Source organism: Haliaeetus albicilla, chromosome 20 (assembly GCF_947461875.1).
Source record: "Haliaeetus albicilla chromosome 20, bHalAlb1.1, whole genome shotgun sequence".
Taxonomy (NCBI): Eukaryota; Metazoa; Chordata; class Aves; order Accipitriformes; family Accipitridae; genus Haliaeetus; species Haliaeetus albicilla.
Window position 1 is genome coordinate 13575320 of NC_091502.1, and position 26548 is coordinate 13601867.

Below are 26548 nucleotides of genomic sequence, written 5' to 3' on the forward strand. Positions count from 1 at the left end.
TTAGGGAACATTTTCAAACTAAAGTCATGCAAACCAGTGTCTTTCTAAGAGAAAAGAATAAATAACGCTTTGTTAGTTATTTATTAACCTTTACGTTTGGCTAAATTATATTGTTAACCTCTGCTTGAACTTCACCAAACAAGGAAAAGGCATATGCTCAGAGTTTTCTGTACCAGGCCAAATTTAAGAACTAACTTTGAAATTTTCAGATGGGAAGAAAAGATTAAAAAGAAATTATAGGTGTCAGGCTTACTTCTTGTCAAATTTGGAAACTGCACCTGTACAGCTAAACATGTGTTTCTAAAATCACTAAGTTAAACAGAGGAAATAATTTTTAAGGATTGATTTTAAAAAACCTGTTCCGATAGCAGGTTAGCTTAAAATGGTAAATCTGGAGCATGCAAGAAAAGTTGCAACTTTTAAAAATTAAGATCAAAAAAATTCTACCCAGTTGTGTTACAGAGGTTGAAAATAGACTTGATCCTGCATTATATATAATTTTACTCTCCTTGTAAAACAAAACCTCACAGGAACACAAAATCTTAGTTGAGGCAACCTCCAGAAATAAGTTAGGAACTAAACAATAAAGAAGGATTCCTCATTTAAACACATACTCACTTTTATTTAGTTCATGCAAAGTTAGTTAATTTACATTTATTTTATTGCATCATGCAATTTCATCATTTCACACATTAAAGATGCTTATCATTCTCATTAAAATATTTACATATTTTGTTTCCCTTTCTAGCCTACTCTGTAATGAAAATGAATATCACGTTTTCTTGCAAAAATGCATAACTAGAACTACTTCTGCAGACCTGAAAAAGCATTCAACAATTATTCTTTTTTAGTGGCCAATAGCTACAGGGAAATAAACCTGGAAATCCCAAAGATTTAATTTGATTTAATCTGTGAGAATATTATTGGATGATAAGGAAACAAAAATGTTCATAGAGTGTACTATCTTTTTATTTTCTGGATTTGCATATTGTTTCTGTTATATAATACAACTTATTGTATTACCTGTTGCATGCATTATCTTATGTCCTAATGCATGAAATCTAAACCCAGCCTGTCCACATACTTGGTATGCTAGGAAAGGGAACACTTACAAGGAATTAAAGAGGTCACTGGGATGTCTTAAGACTTAGAACAGCTGTGTCAAGCAATTTCATTTCAGTGAAGCACTAAAACAAAGAGAAAACATGAGCCTAAGAAATCTTTCATGAGGCCAATGAAAGAACAACATTGCAACAAGTGAAACTTTAAGAGAACCTGACAAGTAAATTTTCTGCCAAAGGACTCTGTCAGAACACTATTACACTAAAGAGCTGCTATATGTATATTTGACATTTTCTGCAAAAGAAGTGCTGACTGTTCACAATTCCAAGAGGTGAACAGGAACACTCTTCTGAACAGAAATGTTGGAAAAATGCTATGTACTCTGAAAACCCAGGCCCCTCACCTCTCACACTACTTGCTCTTTTTGATAATTTTGACCGGTTTATTTTCAGGAGTTCTTTGTGTGTTATATGTGGGTATATACACTGTTATATTTCACATTGATTGTGAAGTAAAAGACACCAATGGTCATACAGGTACAAAGCTACCTCTCAAAGCCAGTGAGGTACCTAAACACCTTTACTGGTTTTGAGTTTATCAACTATGGAATGGGAAAATCCATTAGAAAATTAATAATGTCTTTTCTATGCAAGTTTGGAAAACATAATGCACATGGCACTACACAATACTGATTTCACAGAAGATTTGGGCAGACCCAAGAAAGCAAAGGATTTCGGTGCTTACGTTACACAAGAGATCCGTTATACTGTGCCAAACCCACTGAAGAAGCTATGGAGGTGTAGGATGACCAGAGAAAAGCTTCCTATCAACACCATGGCTTTCCTAGGCTAACTCCTAGGTGCCTAATTCCCCCCCAAGCTATCTACGATACAGAAACTAGCTATCTATGAACCTGAGTATTCAAAAGGACCTGATTTGCCTGTTTGGAACATCATCACAGGATGCTAGAAATACAGGTTCAAACTTCTGGGGATAAAAAGAACTCACGTTTCCAATTTCATAGGCACTCAGGCACTTCAGTAAGCTCCTACTGTAATGAAGGATTTTTACAGAAAAGTGACCTGAACATTGAATGTCAGGGTTTCAAGTTCTGACTTCCAGTTTTAATGAAGTCCTGAGGTAGATGTACATAACTATGTAGGAAACAGGTTTTCAGCTAAACATTTCTCTCTGTTGCTTTCTATTAATTAATTTAGCATCTCAATACTCAGAGCGCTGCTTCTCAGGATCCCTGTTCCAGGTGCGTAACTCTCACAGACTAACCTAGTCATTCAGCTCCAGAAGTGGAATTCATAATGCTAGTTTTTAAATACTATTAAAATTATTAAATGATTAAATGTTGAGGCACTGAGCACCACAGTGTATTAGTCCCTTTTTTGTTTCTAACCAATTAATAAATTTGACAAGGCACCATCTACCCTGCAAATTTAAGAGATGGGCTCATGTAAAAATAGCATGGGACTGCATAATTGAAAACCATCATAAGGCAAATAGACATGGAGAGAAATTCGGCGTACAATATGCAATATTAGTTCTAGAAGTTCCTAACTGCTATAACTAATAATAATTTTAATGTTATATATAAAATGCAATGAGCATTATAACTGAATGAGCAAATTCATAGTTATTTACAATCTATGTTATATTCAATGTCATTTTGACAAATCCCCCAAAAAAGGAGAATGGAGATCTGCTAAAACTTATCCATTTTCACTTCTGTGGAATTTGAAGGTTGTAGGAGAAATTAGGTTTTAAAAAATATTTCGTAGATGAAGCTATTTCTAGACAATACTTTAGAGACAGAAATGCAAGGGAAACAATTCTCAGAAATTTTTTTCCTTTTTAAAGCAAAGAAATAATCCTCTCTCACTGATGGTTAAGGTCTTAATGATGAAACTCAAACCCCTAAAATTATCCTTTTCAGAAAAGCTTTCCAACAAAGTCTGATTTATGGGGAAAGAAAAGAAGAATAACTGATAGAGGAAAGTATTTCTTTGTCTTCTAGAAAACTCAGAATCTGTCTTCCTGGTTTATTCTTATTCACAAATACACAAATAAGGTAAAGCATTAGGGCTGACATATTTGAATGAACTGGAGCTATAGCATCAAAAAAAATTATTAATACTATTTGACCAGTACACACCTCCTAAAAGACCAAGAACCATACAGTGTCTGAATATAATTTTAAAAATAATTCCTAGTTCAGCTGAGGGACTATCCTCCCAGATCTCTCTGACTTGCTAAAAAATTAGTATACATTTTTGCAGTCTATAAAAAGCATTACTTTTTCTTTCAGCAATGAATATATATCGCAAAGATGGAACAGTTTTTAACATGTTTCCACTCTATCTTGTGCACTGCACAGCAGCAACCAAGGTAGAAGGTGGATTTATATTAGGAAATCCTAAAGGTCAGATAGAGAAATACTTTTAGAATCATCGAATATCCTGAGTTGGAAGGGACCCAACAAGGATCATCAAGTCCAAAGCCTGACTCTACACAGGGCAACCTGAAAGTTAAACCATATATCTAAGAGCGTCTTCTAGTATTATATATTTATACCTCTCTAGAAATAAGTTTCTCTAATGAGACAGTTTCATGTAATTGCCAACATTCACTGCATGCTTCATTAATATAATTACTTATCTTGAAAAAAAATATTTAGCAACTGTTACATTACCTGTTTTATAAATGCCATTTTTTTCAATCAGATATTTTTCAAGACACACACTCCTCTTAAGGACTTTACCAATAGGATTTTTAAGAGCATGTACAAGATTTCAGCATCTACCTCCCCCTAAACAGCCTACTGAATTTAAATGCTGATTTTTTTTTTCTTGCCACTGTTTGAAACAGCATAATTCTTTAAGTTGTTTGTTACAAGATCTTTCAGTCTCCAGGGTCCTGGTTATTCTCTGCTTATGCCTGTCCTCTGAATTCTGGGTGTTCGGTTTAATGCTTTATTTCCCAGTTGGTGAGCCATACTTCCTTATGGAGATATGCCAGTATTGGGCATAAACTGCACAGCAAAGCTCAAACTACTAAATACCACAGAATTGCTGCTGCAGGTTTATAATAATTAACATTAAAAAAAAGTTGAAAGAACTGATTAGGTTTCTGTGTACCCACGCCATCATGAGCCTACTAGGACAGAAGCAGAATACTGGAAGAAAAAAGTAGTTAAATTCTGTTTTGCTTTCCACTTCACAAAAGGTTTATCTCTTTAAAAAAAGCCCAAACACAGCTCTGCCATCTTCAAAGGGGTAGAATTACTCTGGACAGTGATACTTTAATCTTGATGAGAAAGCAATAGATTTCCCAACATCCCCTTGAGACATTAATATATACTATCTCTGATAATACCAAGTTATCATAATATAATATAGCATCCTGGCAGACCAGTATGCACAAACTTTTTTATCTTCCACTCCCTTCCTGCAAGCAAACATATTATTGTTACCATAACCGCAGTAAACTAAAGATCAGATACTGCTATTTTTTTCCTCTGTTCCTCCCTTTAGCTACATTTATGAACATTTTACTCTGTTACAGTAAGACAAATCACTTCAAAAATAGCTATGAAGTATGGTGGAAATAATTTAGTGCATAGCTATATATAAATATTTCATAGATACATATATATATATATTTGGATATATGTATATGAACGTAAAACCAAAAATGGAGTCATGCTAATATGTATGGCAGTTCTTATTAAAAAGTATATGCTTGTAAATGAGGAGCAGGTATGTATTAGAAGACAATTCTCAATTTCTCTGGTTCTGTGGTTTGTGAGCTATGCTGTATGTATAAAACCCCTAACTTATCCACAACCAAAGTCTTATTCATATATTAATCTACCTGTGAAACAAACTCTTTGTCCTGAAAATGCTTGAAAGTGCTGTTTCAGCTTCAATCCTACATTATCGCCTGTTCAAGCAGGGCTTTGAATTGAGGCAACACACTCTTCAAATGACTGAACATCCAGATTGTCAGAGATGAAGATTGTAATGTCATTTTATACAACACAGGCTTGGAATAAACCACTATTTTATGTAAAAAAAATACTCTTGAGGAATACACAATCAAAACAAGTTTGACTATTTGGGTAAAATAATTTAGGTTGGAGATACATTACAATTTACCTTTATAGCAAATGTGAATTTTGGATTAGTGAAATAACATGGAAGATAGTGGTATGTTGCAATATTGGTTGCAGGCCAATAAAACCTGAACACCTCTGATCTTGCCAAAAGGAAAATGAGTAGGGAAATCACTCAAGTTTGTCATATAATTTAAGTGATCAACATAAAATTTGTTAACATTCACAGTTACAAGTAAAAAATGGCCAATGTTTCTAGATTTAAGGTGACCATAGAAACCTATTCCAAATTTTGAATGGTCTTTTCAAAATCAAGTCTGACTTCAGTTCCAGTGCCATTTTATCCTAACCTTCCCCTTAAGAGTCTGTTTTCCCACTAACTAGCCCTGAGCATTCTACAAGTTCTTGACACTTGGGAGAGACTCTGTACACAGGCACTCCTTTTTTCCATGCTGGTCTTGTCTATGCCTCTGAAGAGTTAGACTGATATAATACACCTTGCAGAACGAACCCTTATTTAAGTCATTCCACTCATACTACAAATGCACTTGAAAATGAATTCAGTTTTTCCATCAGTTACCTGAAACATCTCCATTTCATAGACACAGTCCAACCTTAAAAGCATAGTAACGCAAACAGCTAACATTCATACAGCTCAACTCACTCATTTAAGTAAGGCGATGTCCATGCCAGTGTGTTTGCAACATCTGTTGCTTTCATTCAGTGGAACATCACTTGGAAAACATTCTTCCATTATTTCTCAAAGACTTATTTAATTCTATATGTAACATATAAGAACACACAGTATAACAGGATACAAAATTTTATTGTATTAGAGATAATATAGGAATAACCCTCTGACCTCATGGTTTGGGTTGCAATTTCTGAGAAATTATACCTGTATTCCAGTCCCTATTTCAATAAATATTGAAGTATTTTATGCCAAGGGGATCAGTATCCATAGAAAGACTGATACTGAGTACTTCAATGGCTGCACAATATGCTTGGGAAAAAAGGAGAGCCAAGGTAAAAATCCTGCTTCAAATCAATCAGAAAGGGGTTTAAATTTGAATTGCACAGATACTACTTGAATAACCTAATTACGGTCATATAAAGAAGGGAAGAGGAAAATACAATCTCCATGTTGTAATCTATACCTGTTTTGTCTGTGAATTAGCTCTTACTTCCAATTATTTTGTTTAAAAAGTGAAACAATAGAGGTAAAATATTATGTCAATCAAACAGTTTAATTCAAGGATAATGTATTTTTCTGGAAGAGCGTAAAAATATTGTACTGATCAAAACAATTTTTTATGGCCACTAAATTAAAGACTTGATGAAAAAAAAAAGAAAAAAGATGTCTGAATAACACTATTCCTTGTCACAGTTGAGCCATTTTAATGGAAATTTTCTAAATTATTCAGTTCAAGGCAGGTGCCAGAAATGGAAAATTTCAATAAAAACAGTTAACATTTGCAATAATTATAAGCACTTGGGAGTAACATCTTTTGGTGAAAAGTTACATGCAGCCTTAGCTAAAGATCGTGCTACCAGGTCCACCTTAAAGATTTTATTTATGCCTGCAACAAAACCAGGAAGGGACTGTGCAACAAAAACTTTGATTGCAAATGAAGTTAACAATATTAATTTCTTAAAAAAAAGAACATACTTATGGACATATAACAAATAATAATTTGATGTGCTGGCTCAGACATAACTGTTGCACAAAATAAAATTTACTGCTCTCAATATTTTAAGCCAAATAATTTGCTTAATTAGTAGAAAGAATGGTAGAAGGGTCACTAAAAACCTTGGCTTACTGCTGAAACTAGACAAATTTTTAGGGATGGAAAGCAGGGAACACACCAAATCTACTGGTACGGGTCTACATAGAACTTTATTGCCCTGTAGGAAAGAAAAGAATTTTAGGAATCTTTATAATCCTGCTGGGCCTGTAAAAACAGAAACAAAGAGAGGTCAAAGGATCTCAATGGATGGTTAGGCTGCAAAGCATGTGCAGTGAAATACTTTGACATTAGTTTCAGAAAGGGAAGCAGTGTTGAAATTACTTTGGACAACAGACAGTAACAAGACTACTGAAGACTATTCATGTCAGGAAGAGTATTAGAAATAATTATAAATTACAAATTTTATTAGTAAAAGTATTATAAATACTATTTCACATCACAGGAAGTCACAATACACATGCACACCATCACAATCCAAGCATTAAACTTCCAAAACTCAGGCCGTAGAAAAATGACAATAGCTTTCTTGACTATTTTTCTAATCAGTCCAAAGCATGCAATTTCAAGAAAGAAAGTCCGAATGTTTGAAGTATAAATATTTACAATTTGAAACTATTTATCAGAGGGAAGAAGCTGAGCAACCCCTAGTGGTAGCAGAAAAATACATTCTGGGGAAAAAAGCAAAATTTTTTGAGGAACAAAGCATTTTCAAAAAGACATTAATTTGTAAGCACAAATTCCTATATTATATGCAGTGTCCAAAGCTGATGATAACATTTAGAAAAAACTATAAGTAAAAAATTAAGCATGACTCACAGCAGTTTTTCCCTAGAATTCAATTAGAATTTGATAATTGTGTTTGATAAAATACACTACAATATAGTTGTCTTAGAATATATTTAGAATAAGTTTTTAATACATTTTTCTCAAAGAGATTGCATTTTTTTTCCTAATTCTAAGATGTCCTAATGGAGCTTCTGCCAAATTCAGCATCATCATGTAGGGAGGGATTTGCATATACTATACCAATGAAATGCACAACGTGGTATTAAAAAAAAAAAGAAAAGCTTAGACCTTTTTGTATTTTGTTTGAAAGTGGTTATCTAGAATTCAGTTTTATCAGCTCTCTTGTATAAATTGCCATTTGCTCCTCCTTCTTTTATGCTTGGAAATAAGAATGAACACTAATCAACAACCCTGCAGTACAAACTGTACTTTCTGTCTTCTCAACCTTTTTGAAATTTACTCCCGTTGAGTGAAATTTTCTGTGTCAGCCATCAGCTGCTCAAGATTCTCATGAATAACCATCAGAACAAAGTAGGTACAAAGACAGAGGTCAGTGTGCCTGAAAAAACTGATATCAAAGAACTTGAAATATATCTGAACTGTATACAGTCTTTCAAAAGTTATCCATACACATGTATTAAAAGGAAAAGCCCTTGCTCTATTGCCACCAATGATCCCATGCCTCTAGTCATCATCAATATAAAGGGACAGTGTTTCATAGTCAAGGTCATTTCAGACACCACGAGTCCAGATACCAGTAGATAATATTATAGAAATGAAAGAATGAGTCCAAAAGTATGTCCTCTTGTTTCTAAAAGATGTAACATGAAGACAATATTTCTAAAATCAAAGACAACACTGACAGACCTAAAATCACATTTAAAGGTGCAGTTATAATAAATCACTTTGGAGCTCAGTTCTTGATTTTCACTGTGTTTCTAAGGTGACTTTTGAAACTGATTTTGGGTCAAAAAACAGTTTAGGCAGAAAGTTAATGGGCTTGTTACTGGAACATCTGCATCTGTTCCAAAGATGACAAAAAAGGACCTCAAGAAACTTGAAGGCAATCCCTAAGAAATCACCACACATTGGGAAAAAAAACCCCAAGAAACAAGAAAACCCAACATTTGACCTACCATAATTACACTGCTATAGCATTTTGTGCTGAGCTGTAGCAACCAGCAAAGCAGAAACTTAAGCGTAAATTGCAAGCTGCCAATTTAAGTCTGCACCTAGTACAAGATTCCTGTGATAGACTAAAGGCTAGCTACTTCAGAGCCAAGAAGTCTGACATACATATCTTACGTTCACAGAAAGAAAGACAACATGAGAGACATCTTGAAAGAATTTCTGAAAATATTCTTACAAACATTTTTAAAGATCTCTGATTTCTTACTGAAAGATATGTATAATTTTACTTTAAATAATCTATTGGTAAGGCATAGTACAATGTGCCTTCACGTGTTGTCTATTTGGTAAAGAGTGCTTAACAGACCTTTCATTTTTATCACATTCAGGAAACTTTCTATTACAATTAAGGACCATCACATAATGAATCACATGGAAATATCATACCTCCAAGTTGCTGAGATGCTGTTTTTCAAGGAGTTGTTGCATTTCTTTCACATTTTTCTGGAAGAGAAGTCGGTTACTATCCATGTTCATTCTACTGCTCTCTTGTATTGTTTTATCCCAGCCAACCATTGCTGAAATCTGCTTCTGATGGAAAGAACTGTTTCTAGGTGCTGATGAGGATGAAGTGTCATCTGTGGTTCTTGATGCAAGCAAATAACTTATTACTTTGGCTTATTTCTATGCATCAACTGTACACTTTTAAACATGTTCCTTTCCAAAAGTATATACATCATCAGTAAATGCCTGGCAAGTGAAGGACAGCTGTACTATATGTAACTACAGGTGGTGCTGTTAGTACTACCTAAAACTGTCCAACACTTTCCATTTTAAACCTTCTCTTCTGTTATTTATAAATAGTCAGACTTTTCTGATTGGGTTGTTGGGTGACTGCCTCAGGCTGAATTAATCTGGAAAATGTCAGCCAACAGTTTGGTCATTTACAGAAACGGAAAATGGAGGGTTTTGGTTTAAAAAAAAACAACCAACAAGCAAAATGGCCTTTGTTTTTCCATAAGGTTGGCTTATATAGAGGACAACTATATACCGATGCTCTCAGATATTCCCTTACTTCAAATAGCAAGAAGGCTTTGTAGTATCTAGAGAGCCCAACTCTACTGATGACGTGTAATGTCAGCAATATGGTACATTAAAGAATTTTTATTTGCTATCTGAAAAAAAATATCTTTGGAGTCACTAGTGTAGCTGGGTATAGTGGTCAGGGGGAGCCCAAATTAAGATAGAGGAAACCATAGGTTTCTACAGGATGAGAATTAGCAAGAACCGTGGGGCTCGTTGCCACCCAGGAATCAAAGAAGCCAAGCAGCATGTGAAGACAAATGACAAGGAAAATGTGCAATCAGAGACTAGGAAGGCAGGGAGCGTGTAACAAGATATGTTGAAGAATAAAAAGCAATTAGAACTGGAACAAGGCTGTGTAAGATCACTAGGAATAGGAACCAAGCTTTGGAAAACACGAAGCAAGAACTAGGTAGATATCAAGGATGACAAAAACAGGAAACAAGTAGCTTTAAGCAATAAGAAAGGTAGGCCTTAAAAAAAGCAAAAATAACCCACACAGCAAAACCAACCAGCTCATAGGTAGATCAAGCTTTAGTCTTCTGGAAGTATAACTATTACCAGGTTGCCAGTAATGCTTGACTGCCTAGGTGGAACAGTTTAGCGAAGAACACTGATCCTGTCTTTTGGCTCCAACCTGGTTTGAGGGCACTAAATGGCCTTAGTCTGGCATATCCAAAGTGGCCCTTATAGAAGTCTCTCACCAGATCCATGCTTTGAGTTCTCACATCTCTTCAGTAGAGCCATAACCCTTACAAATCATTAGAAAGCCAAGCCTGCCTCACTGTTTTAGGGTCAAGTATTTGTTGTACTCCACAATGATTACAGATGGTGGTAGAAGGAGAACAGATCTTGGAAACAGATTATCAGTATAAACTTTCAGTGAAGGTATTTCTAAAATGGGTATACCTTTACCAAAAAGGGGAGATCCAGCTTTTATTTTACCAGGTTGATCAGGCCCAATATTTGAAATGATACTTTGTCTCAACAATCACTGGATTGAGTAACAAACCAAACCTTTTGTCAGTTTAATATGCAGATGCTTTCCAACATTCCCAGGATGCATTTCTCATATATGGTTCCTTAGCAGCATCAACATGATCCCTTAAATGTTGGTAAATTAGGTGAAGGTTTTTAGCTACATTTGTGGTAAAAGTGAACTTTTAGTCTATATGCAACTAAATGTGAAAATCATATATTCCCACATATTTCCCTCTTTTTTTTAAATTGAAATCTGGCCTGACAAGATGATCTACCATGCACATTTTACCCATCCTCATTTTCAGTGAACGTGATGGTGAAGATGATGGTTCCTTTCATATATGGGCAATATGCAGTGTAGGAACTTGTAAGACGATATGACTACTTCATGCGACACAAAGCTATCTTCATTAACAGCTGGCAACCCTATTGAGCAAATTTGAACAGTGCAGTCACACAATACGTACACAGACTCCTCCTCCTCTACTGCCTATCCAGCAGAGATGCATTACTAGGAAACATGTATTGTTCCTTGCTGGAGATAGCTACCATATGTCTAATATATGTACAGAAACTCAATAACCCCTTTCCTTCATTCCTCTCCATTTCTTCAGCTTAAGTTTCCACAGTTCCTTCTTCTCAGCCTTCAGCTGTTTCATCCTCTTTCTGTATCTAAAACTATACTCTGTGTTAAAATCAATCTCTTCTTTTTAGTACATCTGTGTCAAATGGTTAAATAGTCTAATGAGACCTTTTCTGTATTTATTACAACACTTACAATTTTAGGACAATGGAAAACGGAAACTTTCATCCCATCAAGATGATTGTTATTTTTCAGAATATTTTATACAATACTCCAAAAAGGTTGGCTTAATTGCACTGACCTAAGCAGAGATATATATTTGCAGAGTCTAAAAAGGAATTTATTATTTCTGATAAGATGGCTGATAGCAAAAAGGGAGAACAACTTCTCATTTATTTATAGAACTCATAAAACTGCATTCTGTATTCTTTTGAATATCCTCCCTATCCAAAAACTTTCTGTACTTATCCACTTTTAAAGACTTTGTTACTGTGGACCAGACTGATATACACCTGGCCCCCCAAAATCTGTTGTTTGTTTGTCTGGGGTTTTTTTGGGGGGGGGGGGGGGGGGAGAGCAGTTTCTTGATATCTATTTGGATGTTGAGACCATTTATATTTTACAAAGGCTTCTACATTCCAACTTTTTTCAGATAACATTTTTGATTTGTCATAATTAAGCTTCTATCCCAAGACTGAACCTAATCAAATACAACTGTTTTTAAACACAAACAGGGAAATATATCTTGTACAAAGAGCAGCACACCATTTACACACTTAATGTGCACACATCCCAATGCCTGTTGGCTAATGAGTTGACCAAAGTCTTTGCTTCAGCATTTCATAACTAAACCTTATTAGAAGCAGAGTAGCTCTACTGCAAGCACAGAATAAAATCTCTTACTCATTAGGTGTTTCAGGATTTTTTGCCTTTCTCCAAAGGGAGGTAATATGTCTCCATTTCTTAATTTAATTTTTTACAACTTTTTAAACATAGACATTAAGAATTCTAGAACCTTATAAAATTCACCTATATCCAGTTGGGTCTGCAGCCATATTTATCTTGAATACTTAATACAGTATTCATTTCTTCCTTTAAAATGGAACTGTCAATGAATTCTATACGTTCTATTTCTGAGAGAGTGTAAATTCTAAAGATGATAGAAGATTTTTGGTTTGAGTGTATATAGAAGTGTAAGAAGAGATAGAAATACAAAAAGGGATCTACTACCTCACCTGAGTTAGTTATTAGCTGTCCCAAATTTCTGAATAAAGGGATTATAAGACATTTTTAAAGATTTACAGCTCAGAACTGGTGAGTTTTGAAGAACCTTCACCTTTGAGAACCTTCTCAAAATGCTTTTCTGTATCAAAGCTTACTTTGCTGTACTGATTTGCAAGAAATTTATTTGCACTCTAAGAGAATTTTGCACAATTTTTGGAATCAAGTCTAAAACCACAGAAATGCCACTTTTGTGACCCACACAAACTATGGCTCCCAGACCAAAACTAAAAGGAACAACCCTGCATTAACATCTTCTGCAGCAGACCAGAAGAATCTATGCAGCCTAGCGTGTATTCAGTTTGAATCTCAGTGCTTAGTAAGGTATTGTGTGAGATGCAGACAAAAATGGATAGAGTGTTTTCTCTCACAAGGAAGAAAGACAAATTGTTAGCATCAGAATAAGCAAAGCTTTATTTTGTATTAATTTGTACATCTTGCCCCTATACAGAAGCCTGTACTGCAATAACTTAACTCTTTTTGCCTTAGTACCATCCCTCTAATATTCTCTACATCGTCCTTCACCCACCCCATATGGCTCCTACCCAAGCTTCCTAGTTACCAGCTGGGGAAAAGGCAGCACATTCTGTGGCAGATTCCAGGATATTCATGTGCTGTCTTACCTGTATTAACTGGCTTGTGACCTGTCAATAGGTCAATGTGGACTCAACTTTTAAACCTTTTTCATGCTGGGGTCACTTGTTTGAATAATTTCTTCCTTCCAAATTGCCAATTTCAAACTTGTAGAAATATAATTATCTTTGAGATTCTTAGCTCTCTCTCAAATTTTGTTACTAGGGGAACACAAACTGTAAAAGAATATGAATGTATAAATTTAATTTCCTTAGGAAATCAGGTTATGAAAACAAAAATCAGGAAAATAACATACTATCGTTATTACAGGATACTGAATTTTTAAAATCATACAAATATAATATGGAGTGACAGCAATGTTACACTGTAAGAAATGGTAAATGGTTTGAAGATGTCCTGAGAGAAAAATGTGAGCCCCTGAGGCACAAGGAGCAGTTTGAAGAAAGATGAAAAATAAAGGAACAAATTATAAAGGCAGGGGGAAGAGGCACTGAGCTGCTGTCCTTGAGTGAGCCTCTGAGTGAAATGAGGAAAACGATCAGGAACCCTGAGGCAGAGTTCAGAAACATCTACATTTTTTCACCATCATTTCAACTTATATTTAGTAGGTAGATTTTTTGTTTGTTTCTATTTATGGCTGCAATCCTCCTTCATTATGTTAACCCAGTGTAGTAGCTACAGAACTATATGCATGTTGACTGGCAGATAGCATGAGTATGTAGTTCTCAGAGGTATAAAATATTTTGTCAATCACCCAGTTTATTTCCTGCAAACATGTATTAATCAGCAGTAGATGTGTAATCAAACTGAATATTGACATCACAACGAAGAACACATCGAAGCTCAAAAGTAGGGAGACCCCTTTTAGACGGAATTTATCTCTATTCTGAACATGTGTACAATTTACAGCATGCAGAAAATAATTATAATAATAGTAATAACAAAAGCAACAACAATAACAACAACAACAAACCTCCTGAACTGAAACATCAAAGAAATGAGAGATTAGGGAGGAGATAATCAGGAAGGAGTATCAAATACAGCAGATGATAGATAAATTGTGCATGAAGAAACATTCTGTGATAAGTCATGGTATCTTAGAAAAAGTGCTTGGGTAGAGTGAAAAGTATGGAATTCAAATTGTATGTGATATAAAATGAAATTGCAGGCAAAATTGTTATCAGGATGCTTAAGATACATATAGAGGATGAGAAATTTAAAGGAATGACAGCTGGAAAGAAGATAAGATCATGGGATGAGCGTACAAACTAAACTATCCTTGAAAGTCAAAAGGAAAAAATCTGGATGAGAATAAGAAATCATCTAGACAAAATACTTTATAATTCATGGAACATCAGATGATTTGATAACTATGGCAATCTGAGTCAAGCTATAACTGAATGGAAACCGGGTTAACCCTGACTATTCCCAGAATTCCGTTGAAGGGAAAAGGTTTGTGTCATCTCCTCTGCTGTTTTACCAAATGGACACAAACAACTCAAGGATGTTTCATGTTTCATTGGAACAGTTCACAGAAATGTTTTCTTTGCTACAAGAGAAATGGTCAACAATTTCTTGAAGAGTAATTGTCTGCTGTTTATTGAATACACTAAGCAATCTACTTCCTTTGATCATCAGAGTAAACAGAAATGCTTACCTGAAGTTGGTTCTGTTTCTGCTGGGGAAGCACAGTCCTGGTGTTAAAACTGATCCTTTAATTTGTTCAAGAGCTTCTTCTAACTGAAAAGCTGCTTTTGTCTGGACTAGAGGGATAGAGTAAAAAACACAATGGAAAAAATATTTTAAAAATTGGAATATTTTACCACACACAGTTTGGTTAAGTTTCTGAATTTGGAAGCTTAAATCTAGACTGTTACAATAAACTGGGTGGTTTAGCATTGTTAGACATGCTGGGACATCTCTAGCTCCTCTGAAAAAAACCCCCAGTCTATTTAAGTGTTTACAGTAACACATGTATTCAACAGTTTTGCTATCTGGTTTTAGACTGCACTGTTGGATAAGTAGGAGGTTAAGAAATCTAGCACTAACTTTGTTTTTACATTATGATTATTCTGCTCATGCACTAAGCCAAAGTTATGGCTTGCAGATATTTTACAGAGGCCAAATTGTAACTTAATAATCAAATCAGTGGAGAAAGAAAGAGTCCAGACAGGCACAAGGTGTTGCCTCTTTCAAGTAAGTAAAAATAGGGTAGAAAGTGGCAGCAGCAGAATTGCTATAAAGAAAAACCAAGAAAAAAAATAGTGATTCATTATATTGCTACACAGTCTGGGCTGTCAGTAGAGCTATGAAGAAGCCCTAGACCAGTACTGTTCTATTTTGTTATTTTAATCTGACATTTGATCTTGAAGTTAGAGACATTACCTCACAGTTGGCACAATTGCAGTTGGGAGAGTAAATCTGTTAAAGAATACCTAAGTAATATACCATATCTTAAGAGTTTCAACACTGGAAAGTTAACTGGAAATCAGACTTGGCTGATGCTATTAAAAACTCCTGCCAATCTGCACTGATTCCAAGAAAGCAGGAACTGAGTTGAAGTGATCATTACTTCCCAGCAGCAAGAGAACAGCTTAAAAAGCTGACTAATTCAGCAAAAGTTATGTAATACATTAATATATGCTAGGACTGCTTTTACTTAATGATAAACAAAATGCACATTCTTCAATATTTCATATTTGGGGTTCAAATAGCAGATCGTTATACTATCCTAGTAACATTCAGTGGTTTTGTAACACCCAACAGCCAGCTGTGAAAGCATAGTATTGTAAGCAACAAGCACACTACAGTGGAAAAAGTGGGGGAATCCCATACAATTTTTAGAAAAAGAATGTTGTTTTTTCTAATTCCCTCTACTCAATTTTGTCGTATCAGACCTGAGCTTCTTGTCAGTTAAGTTTTGCTTATATGAATTAAATTAATTTGAGTGGTCAATTGTTCTGTTTGCCTCAATTATATTCTATTAATAGAAAAACATTTGTATTGTGAATAATGGTTAAATTTTAATTTCCAAACCTATTTGCTTGTGCTGAGAAAAAGCCAGATGAGCACGCTGGAACTTATCAGTTGCTTCCTGAAGTTTGATTTTCCTCTGCTGCAGAACTTGTTCTCTAAATCTTTGTTCTTTTTCTTCTTCTTGCTTCTGTCTTTCTTCAAAGGCTCTGTATTTAAGAAGCAAAAGTAGATGATCCCTTTGTTTTCTAATTACATTTACCAAAATATTAGTAACTCACTTGCTTATCAATCTGCAATTTTAGTACAAAAGCTTGCTTGTGCATAAATTAAATACTATAAACTTCAGCACAGCTGGATTTTTATGGTTTGTCTGAATGTAAATGGGACAGTGGGTGGTGAAGAAGAGACACACCATAACATTTTTATTTTTTAGCCTCAACCAGAGTTTTTATTCTTTCTTATATGTGAATTAACATGCAGACTCAACCAGTTCTTGTCACCAATGTGACTTTCACCACAGTCTTTACATTACCATGTAAATGTATCACAGTGGGCAGATCAATAGGAAGGTGAACTGCAAATGCTCTGTGTGTGTGCCTTTCATGAGCTGTCGGAGAAATAGTAACAGTTTTAAAGTTGTTATTTAGAAATAATGCAGAGGAACTACAGCTTTTACATATCAGTATGTAAGAGTTAGTATCAACTTCTAGTGGTTGAGAAGCTTCCTGAAAGACAATCAGATTAGTAGCACAAAATGGGATAAAACAGTAATGTGAAACTATGATTGACAGAATCACTTGTTAAATATGTTAAACATGTCCTTCTACTGGCTGGAAAGCAAAGGAGGCTCTAATCGAAAACAACCGTCATCAGCTTTCCTTCGGTAGGCGCAAGCTTGATGAAGCTATGTGGAATTTTTATTCCTGATGACAAAATCATCAACTTTTACTGACAAACTTAAACTAGCTCTTTTAGTGAACTATATCCAGTAAATTTATTGGCACAGTGCCTATGTAGGCAAGTTATATTTAAACCAAAAGAAGGTAGATTTAGAGTAGATATAAGGGAGAAATTTTTTACAAAGAGGGTGATGAAACACTGGAACAGGTTGCCTAGAGAGGTGGTAGATGCCCCATCCCTGGAAACATTCTATTCTAAATACAGTAATACTGTAAAAGTAATACTTTTCAGATTAAACTTCTGAAGCCTGCCATGCAAGGTTCACAACTGGGAGCTTCCCATCTTTAAAGTTCTCTGTGTGTTAGAAATGTGATTTGACAGGTCACTAGTACGCTAAGCAGGGTCCCATTCCTAGCCAGCATTAGTGGAAAGAAAGGTAGTAATGTTTAACCATTTGTTCTTTGTTTCTCTCATCACAATAAGATACATTCCCATAATTTTAATCACTTGCAGTTGCTTCATAGATCTTCTTGCTTAATGGAGCAAAGCTGCTACTTAACAAAGCTAGTCCTTAACTCAAGCTATTTTAGTTATTCTTCTGTTTGCTTTTCAAGAAAAAAGTTCAAACTGAAATATTCAACTTGACCCTCCCTAGTATCCCTTCAAAGTACTAACTGATCACTAGTGAAAACAAAGAAAAATAATTTGAAATAGGTACTTTTTATTTTAGAAAGTCTAAAGGCTGTAATTGCACAATACTAAAAAAATAGGAAAATTGCCAGCTAATTCCCAAGTACACACTTTTGCAGGAATATCCACTTTAATCCACTTGGAAGCCAAAGCATAGCAGAGAGAGACATAAGGAACTTTCAGTATTTTGAAAATTCATATATGCATGGTTGTCAAAATATACTGAAACTAATGACTGAGATTTCCCAATTTTATGGACAAATTATTGCATTTCATTAATAGAAACTGAAGAAAAAATAGATACTTTTTTAGATTTAAGTGGAAATGCACTGTAAACAGATTCCATGAAGCTATTCAAACCTTAAATCTCAAAGACTATATACTTGCATTCCTGCCATCATTACAAGTGCACCTTAAAACGCCTCCCTGTATCATAAGGGGAAATAGAAGTTGTGTAACATCTGATCTTCCTTTCTTCAGTACTACACCTCCAGAACTATCAATGTTAAGCTCAAGAAAGACAGTGCTGGAGCATAGGAAAAGCCAAAAGCAAGAAGAGAGACAAAATGTGCAAAAGGATCCACTGCTTTTGCTAATGTATGTAGCACTCTGGATCAATGTTCTCCAAGGTCAGAAATCAAAATGCCAGTAAACAACATAAGCAATTACTGCTTCTACTTTGGAAGTACATTCCCCCCAGAAAGCTCCAGATGTCCCAGCAACAGTATTCCTCACAATTGTCTTGGAGCACAAGAACTGCTGAGACGACATCCTGTAACATATACAGAGAGTAGCTTACATCTTATTTTAACAACCTGTTTATTGCAAATGACACTTAACAGTTACACTTTCAAAAATCCAGGTGAATTTCTACAATTCAAGGTAACCCTTCTTCTAGAGATGAAGTTATAAAACTTTACAGCTTCAAATGAAGGATACGACAGAAGATCGACTTATGCAAAGAGAAACAATTAAATTAAAATATGATCCCAACAGTGCAAGTTTCATTTGCAAACTTCAGTTTGTCAGCAAGCAGGAATGGCTTCACTTGAGGCATGAGGTGAAGCCAGACAAGCAGTTATCCAAAAATAGAAAAAATCTGCAGAGAACTCTATCCACATAAAATGTCTTATTGCAATTTGCTTAAAATTTCACAGGAACTTTAATTGTTCATACAATCCAGAAGTTAAAACTAAAAAATAGAACTAAAGTTCATTGTAAACTTTCAGTATTCCTGTATTTCACTCACATTAAAATCTGATATGGAAATCTGCAATATTTGACATCTTTATCCTGACTAAAGAAATAGGAAATCACAACAGAGGAAACAGACTTGCTTATCCTAGTAAGTACTTTAAACACATTCTTCTTGATCCCCTTAATATTTCTAGAAGTTGCTCAAGAAGGCCTTTAGTTGAACTGTAGTTGTTAAATCCAGACATGTGGGAAATTCTACAACTTTGCACCTGGAGTAATTCCAGTGTATAACTCCAAAAAGGAAAGAGTAAATTCTGACAGAGTTTTTATTTATTTATTTATTTAAAAAATTATTTTGGAGCATGACTTAGCTCCACTCTTCCACATTCCTAATAACTGGCACAAAAAAAAGAGTGTTGTTCCGTATAGCTGGAAATGGGCAAGTCCAAATGCTGATGCAAGCGGTCTTTTTCACCACAGCTCATCATGATCAGTATTTGGTTTGGATTAAGACATGAGGAAGAAAAAGGATCTTATATTATATGTAAGGAAATGCATTAAAGATATTCAGTGAAGCCTGCATCATTAACTTCTTGACTTCACAGAATGTAAATTGTGACACCCAGCTGCATTATGTAAAATAAATAATTTTACAAATGCAAATTGACATCTTATAGAAAAATAGTTCAAGCAAATGTTTTTTCATCCACTCTCCTTAAGCCACCAGCTTAGGTTCATATCACAGATGTAACATTGGCAAAAGACTATGGCTTTAAGATGGAGAGTTAGCAGAAGAATTTCCTGACCGGTGTTTTTTTAACCCAGTTTTTCTGTCTACTATAAACAACCCAGCGGTGCAGCAATTTTTGAAACGGCTGCCAAAATGTTTATAGTGAATTTGGAATATGAAACTTAAAATATTTAGCAGTTTCACATATACAGACAGTATGTGGAAGGTATTTTTATGTTAAAAACAGTATGACTAGATGGTGGAACTATTTCCTGGTTAATTTTATTAAATTATCTTCACAATGAAGTGATGGATGCTACATTCCCAGGTGGACTAAATACTTGCTACTACCTTGGATGAAAATTAAAACAAGGAATATATACAGTGCATATGGAATGCTATGAAATAAACCTTTTGATACTGAGTTGATATTATTCATTCATTGCCATATCATGTTTGCAAATCAGTGCACAGTAATTTTAAAATTCAGGTAGGAGGGTATTCATATACTTAATGACTACAGCAAGATCAAGAAAATTCAAGAATGGGGCGTCACACTCAAAATCCCCTTCATGATCAAACAGGAAACACACCTGATATCCCTAAAAAGATCTGCGGACGTTGCCCATAGATCAATTTTTTTCTTTAAGCAAGATACTTTCCAGGACCGTAGGAACACATATTAACTCTATTCCCCCATCTTTGATTATCGTATGCTGAATACAAAAGGACAGACCGAAATTGCTGTAAGGGCTTCAGAAGGACCAACCCTTACAATGCCATAAGGGCTCACAGAGGGCTGTCCTCCAGAATGCCCCAAAGGTTCACAGGAGGGCTGCCCGCAGTATCCACCAGTTTTTACACTCCAAATCTTGTTTATAGGCAAGATGCAAGCACACCTTATATAAAGCCAAGAATTTTTCTGTTAGCATAATTCAAATCTTAAAAGTCTAATAATTATTAATCCAGATATAACTGTTACTGAAAAATACAGTTAGAATACTTCTATACAGAGAAAGCGTCAATAACAGTGATAAACCAGTTGAACTGTTATTCACACATTGAATTTCTACCCCTTTTCCTGATGCTCACACTTCCATTGCTCTTCTGCCATCCCAAGGCTGGTAGTTTCATTCTGGTGGTGCTGGGATGTTATGGTGAGCTGTCAGTATCTGAAGTCCCTTCACCAGGAACAATATGATGTTCATGTTAATGCTTTCTTCTTCCTCATCTCAGGATCCACTTGGAGTCATTTTTACATTTTCTAACATGCTTTTACACCTTTGCTCCTTCTTCATCAATCTGCAGGTCCACAGTACCTCCAAATATTCCATACATGGTGCCTTTTACATATATTACATACTATTCTTTTGTTCTCTTTGTTAGCCCTAAAGCCAGTTTTGTTAGATCTAGGTCTGCATTTCTTTAACCAACTATCAGTGAGTTGTTTACAGCTGTGGGGTCTCCAGTGCCAAGCCTGTGCGGCATCTCTTATCATCCCCTCCCTGTACTCCTCTACGCCGCATCCTGCACCTCCAGGTCTCAAGGCCTCTGCTATCATACCAGGCCTGTATTTCCCTACACTGTATCATTATGTTAGTCATAAATATCTCATTCTCTACATAGAATAACTGCTTGTTACTGCTATCTATATAAAACTATGGTCATAGCATAAAAAGATAAACAAAGGCAAAATAAATTAGCCACAGACACCTGGTCAATTAGAGAAATTGTTGTTGCAGCTAAACCAAGAAAAACAAAGCTGCAGGCAGGTCAAGAAAAGTTCAGAGAGAGCAAGCTTGGCAAGCATCTGTCCTGAGGCCTTGCAAATTCAGCACAACCCTATGGCCCGTTACCAGAAATGGCACACTGTATTTCAGGTCTACATGGTTACAGTGACCACTACTTTTCACAGATTCACTCTGATGTAGAAAGCAATACAAAATTCTTAACACTTTGCCCTCTCTGTTTACCAAGTGCTAACATTTTTCTCCTATTTCTGGCACTGAACTGCTGTTCATTCTCTATCAACAACACTGATGAATAATTTAAAGAGCTTTTGTTAAATAATCAATGACAATCAGCCAGTAGGTGGAGCACAAAGCTTGTGCATATGTTGAAAATAAAGTAGTTTTGAAAAACAGTAACAATGGGAATAGATTGGAAACTGATAAATTGGGAAAGTATTTCCTTCCCCAATTACAACAGCTGGATTAGCTATTCAGATTTCAAGGCACTTCAAAACACTGAACCAAGACAGCTGACTGTAAGGTTCATTTAAAAATGCACATAGACAATTGCATTTCCGGAATGAACAAACTACCTGTAGACAGTAACATCACAGTAAAATGGGATGCCCGTTTTGCATTGAGCAATAACAGCAGGAAGGCTACTGTCCCCAGTAAATCGGCAGCTGGTATTTAGAAAGTAGTGGGGTATATAAACACAAAATATGATATCCTATTCATTTACATCAAGTATGTGCTTAGTCAGTAGCTCTTATGTCCAGAATACTGTTATTTAAACAAAATATCTGTCAGCTACTGCCCCAGAGCATATTTAATTCTTAAGCTGACCTTGAAATCGCAACTTCACATATTAGTGAGACAATAAAGGAATTACTTTCTTGATACTCAGGGAACTTGTGTAAAGATAACCAGTAGGCTGTTTTTTCGCTGTGTTGAAGTACTGCTGTTAACACAAAACTAAGGAGCTTGGTCAGTACAAGAGATGCAAAGAAACTGATGGCATCAGATAGGAATATGGGTTCCTCTAAGTATTCACTTTGAAAAAGATCTGTGAGTTAAGCTACTGAGATTTTGCTTTCCAAAGCTATACTTACTCTTTTCTGAGCAAGGGATGTTTTTGTCTTTTACTAATAAACCAATTAACTGAGCACATCTTGTCAGAAGTTGAGTATTTTTAATTCTGAAGCTGCTGCATTTTAGAGGTATTGACAACAGATCAATACAACACTATCAGGGAAATTTCATTACAAGTACATTTGGAAAAGGTTGAAAAGAGAAGATAATCTGCAAGCTCTCTGTATATGCAGTTCTCATTAGCTTAAAAAGTTCTGGGCACTAGGGGCTATCATACTTGGACTCAGCCTTGGTATAACCTTGTTTAAAGGTGGACGAATGGTGGTTCTTCAAAAAACACCAAAAAAACCCCACAGAAAAGTTTTCCTCCACAATGCAACACAATGAACCTAAATGACACAAGATTGAGAAGAGAGAAGAAGCTCTGCTATATCTTCCCTAGATCTATTTGCTAAAGGGAATTCACTGCTATGACTTTTCAGCAGAGGCTTTATAAATTTGAGGTTGACATTAAATTTGGTCATGTTTGACCAACTTGATAAACTTCTGCAAAGAAATGACTGGCTTGGTAGATGAGAGGGGGGCAGTAGATATTGTCTCTGTGGACTTCACTAAGGCTATTGATACTGTCTCCCGTAAGATCTTTGTAGACAAGCTGTTGATGTACAGGCTGGATTAGCAGACAGGGAAGTGGACTGAAAACTGCCTGAATGGCCAGGCCCAGAGGGTGGCAATTAGTGGCACAAAGTTTGGTTGGAGGCCAGTACCTAGTGGTGTTCCCCAGGGGTCAATACTGGGCCCAGTCCTGCTTAACATATTCATTAATCATAGAATCACAGAATCATTTAAGTTGGAAAAGACCTTTACTATCATTGGGTCCAACTGCAAACCTAACACTGCCAAGTCCACCACTAAACCATGTCCCTAAGTGCCACATCTACACATCTTTTAAATCCCTCCAGGGATGGTGACTCAACCACTTCCCTGGGCAGCCTGTTCCAATGCTTGACAACCCTTTCAGTAAAGAAATTTTTCTTAACATCCAAGCTAAACCTCCCCTGGTGCAATTTGAGGCCATTTTCTCTTGTCCTATTGCTCACTACTTGGGAGAAGAGACCAACCCCCACCTCACTACAACCTCCTTTCAGGTAGTTGTAGAGAGTGACAAGGTCTCCCCTCAGCCTCCTTTTCCCCAGACTAAACAACCCCAGTTCCCTCAGCCGCTCCTCATAAGACTTGTGCTCTAGACCCTTCACCAGCTTCGTTGCCCTTCTCTGGACACGCTCCAGCACCTCAATGTCTTTCTCATAATGAGGGGCCCAAAACCGAACACAGTATTCCAGGTGCAGCCTCACCAATGCCGAGTACAGGGGGATGATCACTTCTGTAGTCCTGCTGGCCACACTACTTCTGATACAAGCCAGGATGCTATTGGCCTTCTTGGCCACCTGTGCACACTGCCAGCTCATATTCAGCTGGCTGCTGATCAAAAATGATCTGGATGATGGGGCAGACTGTACTCTCAGCAAGTTTACAGACGACACCAAACTGAAAAGTGTGGTTGGTACACCAGAGAGTTGTCCTGGTATCTAGAAGGACCTCCACAGGCTGGAGAAATGGGCTGACAGGAACATTATGAAGTTGAACAAGAGGAAGTACAAACTCCTGCCCCTGGGGAGGAACAACCCCAGGCACCAGCATGTGCTGGGGGCCACCCAGCTGGAAAGCAGACCAGCAGAAAAGGACCTGGGGGTCCTGGTGGACACCAGGTTGTACATGAGCCAGCAATGGGCCCTTGCTGCAAAGGCGGCCAGTGGTGTCCTGGGCTGCATTAGGCAAAGCGTTGCCAGCAGGTGGAGGGAGGTGATCCTTCCCCTCTGCTCAGCCCTGGTGAGGCCACAGCTGGAGTTCAGCAAGGCCTTTGACACTGTCTCTCATGGCATACTCCTTGAGAAACTGGCATCTCGTGGCCTGGATGGGTGCACTCTTCACTGGGTGAAAAACTGGCTGGATAGCCGAGCCCAGAGGGTTGTGGTGAATGGGGTGAAATCCAGTGGGTGGCGGGTCACAAGTGGTGTTCCCCAGGGCTCAGTGTTGGGCCCTGTTCTGTTTAATATCTTTATCGATGATTTGGATGAGGGGATTGAGTGCACCCTCAGCAAGTTTGCAGACAACACCAAGTTGGGAGGCAGGGTCGATCTGCTTGAGGGTAGGGAGGCTCTACAAAGAGATCTGGACAGGCTGGATCGATGGGCTGAGGCCAATCGTATGAAGTTCAATAAGGCCAAGTGTCGGGTCCTGCACTTTGGTCACGGCAACCCCATGCAACGCTACAGGCTTGGGGAAGAGTGGTGGAAAGCTGCCCGGCAGAAAAAGACCTGGGTGTGCTGGTTGACAGCCGGCTGAATATGAGCCAGCAGTGTGCCCAGGTAGCCAAGAAGGCCAATCGCATCCTAGCCTGTATAAGAAATAGTGTGGCCAGCAGGAACAGGGAGGTGGTTGTTCCCCTGTACTCGGCACTGGTGAGGACGCACCTCGAGTCCTGTGTTCAGTTTTGGGCCCCTCACTACAGGAAAGACATTGAGGTGCTTGAGCATGTTCAGAGGAGGGCAACCAAGTTGGTGAGGGGCCTGGAGCACAAGCCTTATAAGGAGCGACTGAGGGAACTGGGGCTGTTTAGTCTAGAAAAGAGGAGGCTGAGGGGGGACCTTATCGCTCTCTACAACTACCTGAAAGGGGGTTATAGTGAGGTGGGTGCTGGTCTCTTCTGTCAGGTGGCTGGAGGTAGGACAAGAGGAAATGACCTCAAGTTGAGGCAAGGGAGATTTAGGTTAGATATTAGGAAAAATTTTTTTACTGAGAGGGTTGTCGAACATTGGAATGGGCTGCCCAGGGAAGTGGTTGAGTCACCATCCCTGGAGATATTCAAAAAGCGAGTGGACAGGGTACTTCAGGACATGGTTTAGTGGGCATGGTTAATGGTTGGACTTGATGATCTTGAAGGTCTTTTCCAACCTAAATGATTCTATGATTCTATGACCAGTTCTAGGCTTCTCAGTACCATGGAGACATGGACATACTGGAGAGAGTCCAACAAAGGGCCACGAAGACGATGAAGGGACTAGAGAATCTCTCCTATGAGGAAAGGCTGAAAGAGCTGGGACTGTCCAGCCTGGGGAAGAGAAGGCTCAGGGAAGATCTTATTAATGTCTATAAATACCTGAAGGGAGGGTGCAAAAGGATGGAGCCAGGCTCTTTTCAGCAGTGCCCAGTGCCAGCACCAGAGGCAACAGGCACAAATTGAAACACAGGAGGTTCCCTCTGAGCGTCAGAAAATGCTTTTTTTTTTTACTGTAAGTATGGCCAAGCACTGGCACAGGCTGCCCAGCAAGGTTGTGAAGTCTCCACCCTTGGAGATGCTCAAAAGCTGGTCCTGGGCAACCAGCTCTAGGTGGCCCTGCTTGAGCAGGGCAGTTGGACCAGATGACCTCAAGAGGTCCCTTCCAACCTTAACCATTTTGTGTGAAGGTTAGAAGTAGAAAACAGACTGTCATACTTCACAGTGCACTCATGTCTACTCTCCATATGTTGAAAAAAAAAATATGAAAGAAACAATTTCAGTTTTGAAATTATAGACCAGCAGTGCCAAGAATAACTTCTGATACATGCCTGTAAGCCCTGTCAGGGAGAATTTAGGCTGCTGCCAGGTGAGAATGTGAAGCTTAAGGAAGTCATGCTACCCTTGAGAAACCATCATCATAGCTAACGCCTTTACATGTGTTACAAAGCTAATGGATCTTGGCTCATACATAGATTTGAGACATGACCTGATGGTTGATCAATCGCTTCCTACCTACATAACTG

General features: G+C 37.1%; 1 protein-coding gene across 1 annotated transcript in view; it reads right to left on the minus strand.

The window, feature by feature from the left end:
* Positions 1 to 26548, minus strand: part of CEP126 (centrosomal protein 126) — a 43008-nt gene that overhangs the window by 13571 nt on the left and 2889 nt on the right. Inside the window, exons 3-5 of the mRNA XM_069808323.1 lie at positions 16406 to 16551; positions 15027 to 15132; positions 9295 to 9493 (exon numbers count right to left, since the gene is read on the minus strand). Coding sequence (XP_069664424.1) covers positions 9295 to 9493; positions 15027 to 15132; positions 16406 to 16551 — 451 coding nt within the window. The remainder of the gene's footprint in view (positions 1 to 9294; positions 9494 to 15026; positions 15133 to 16405; positions 16552 to 26548) is intronic.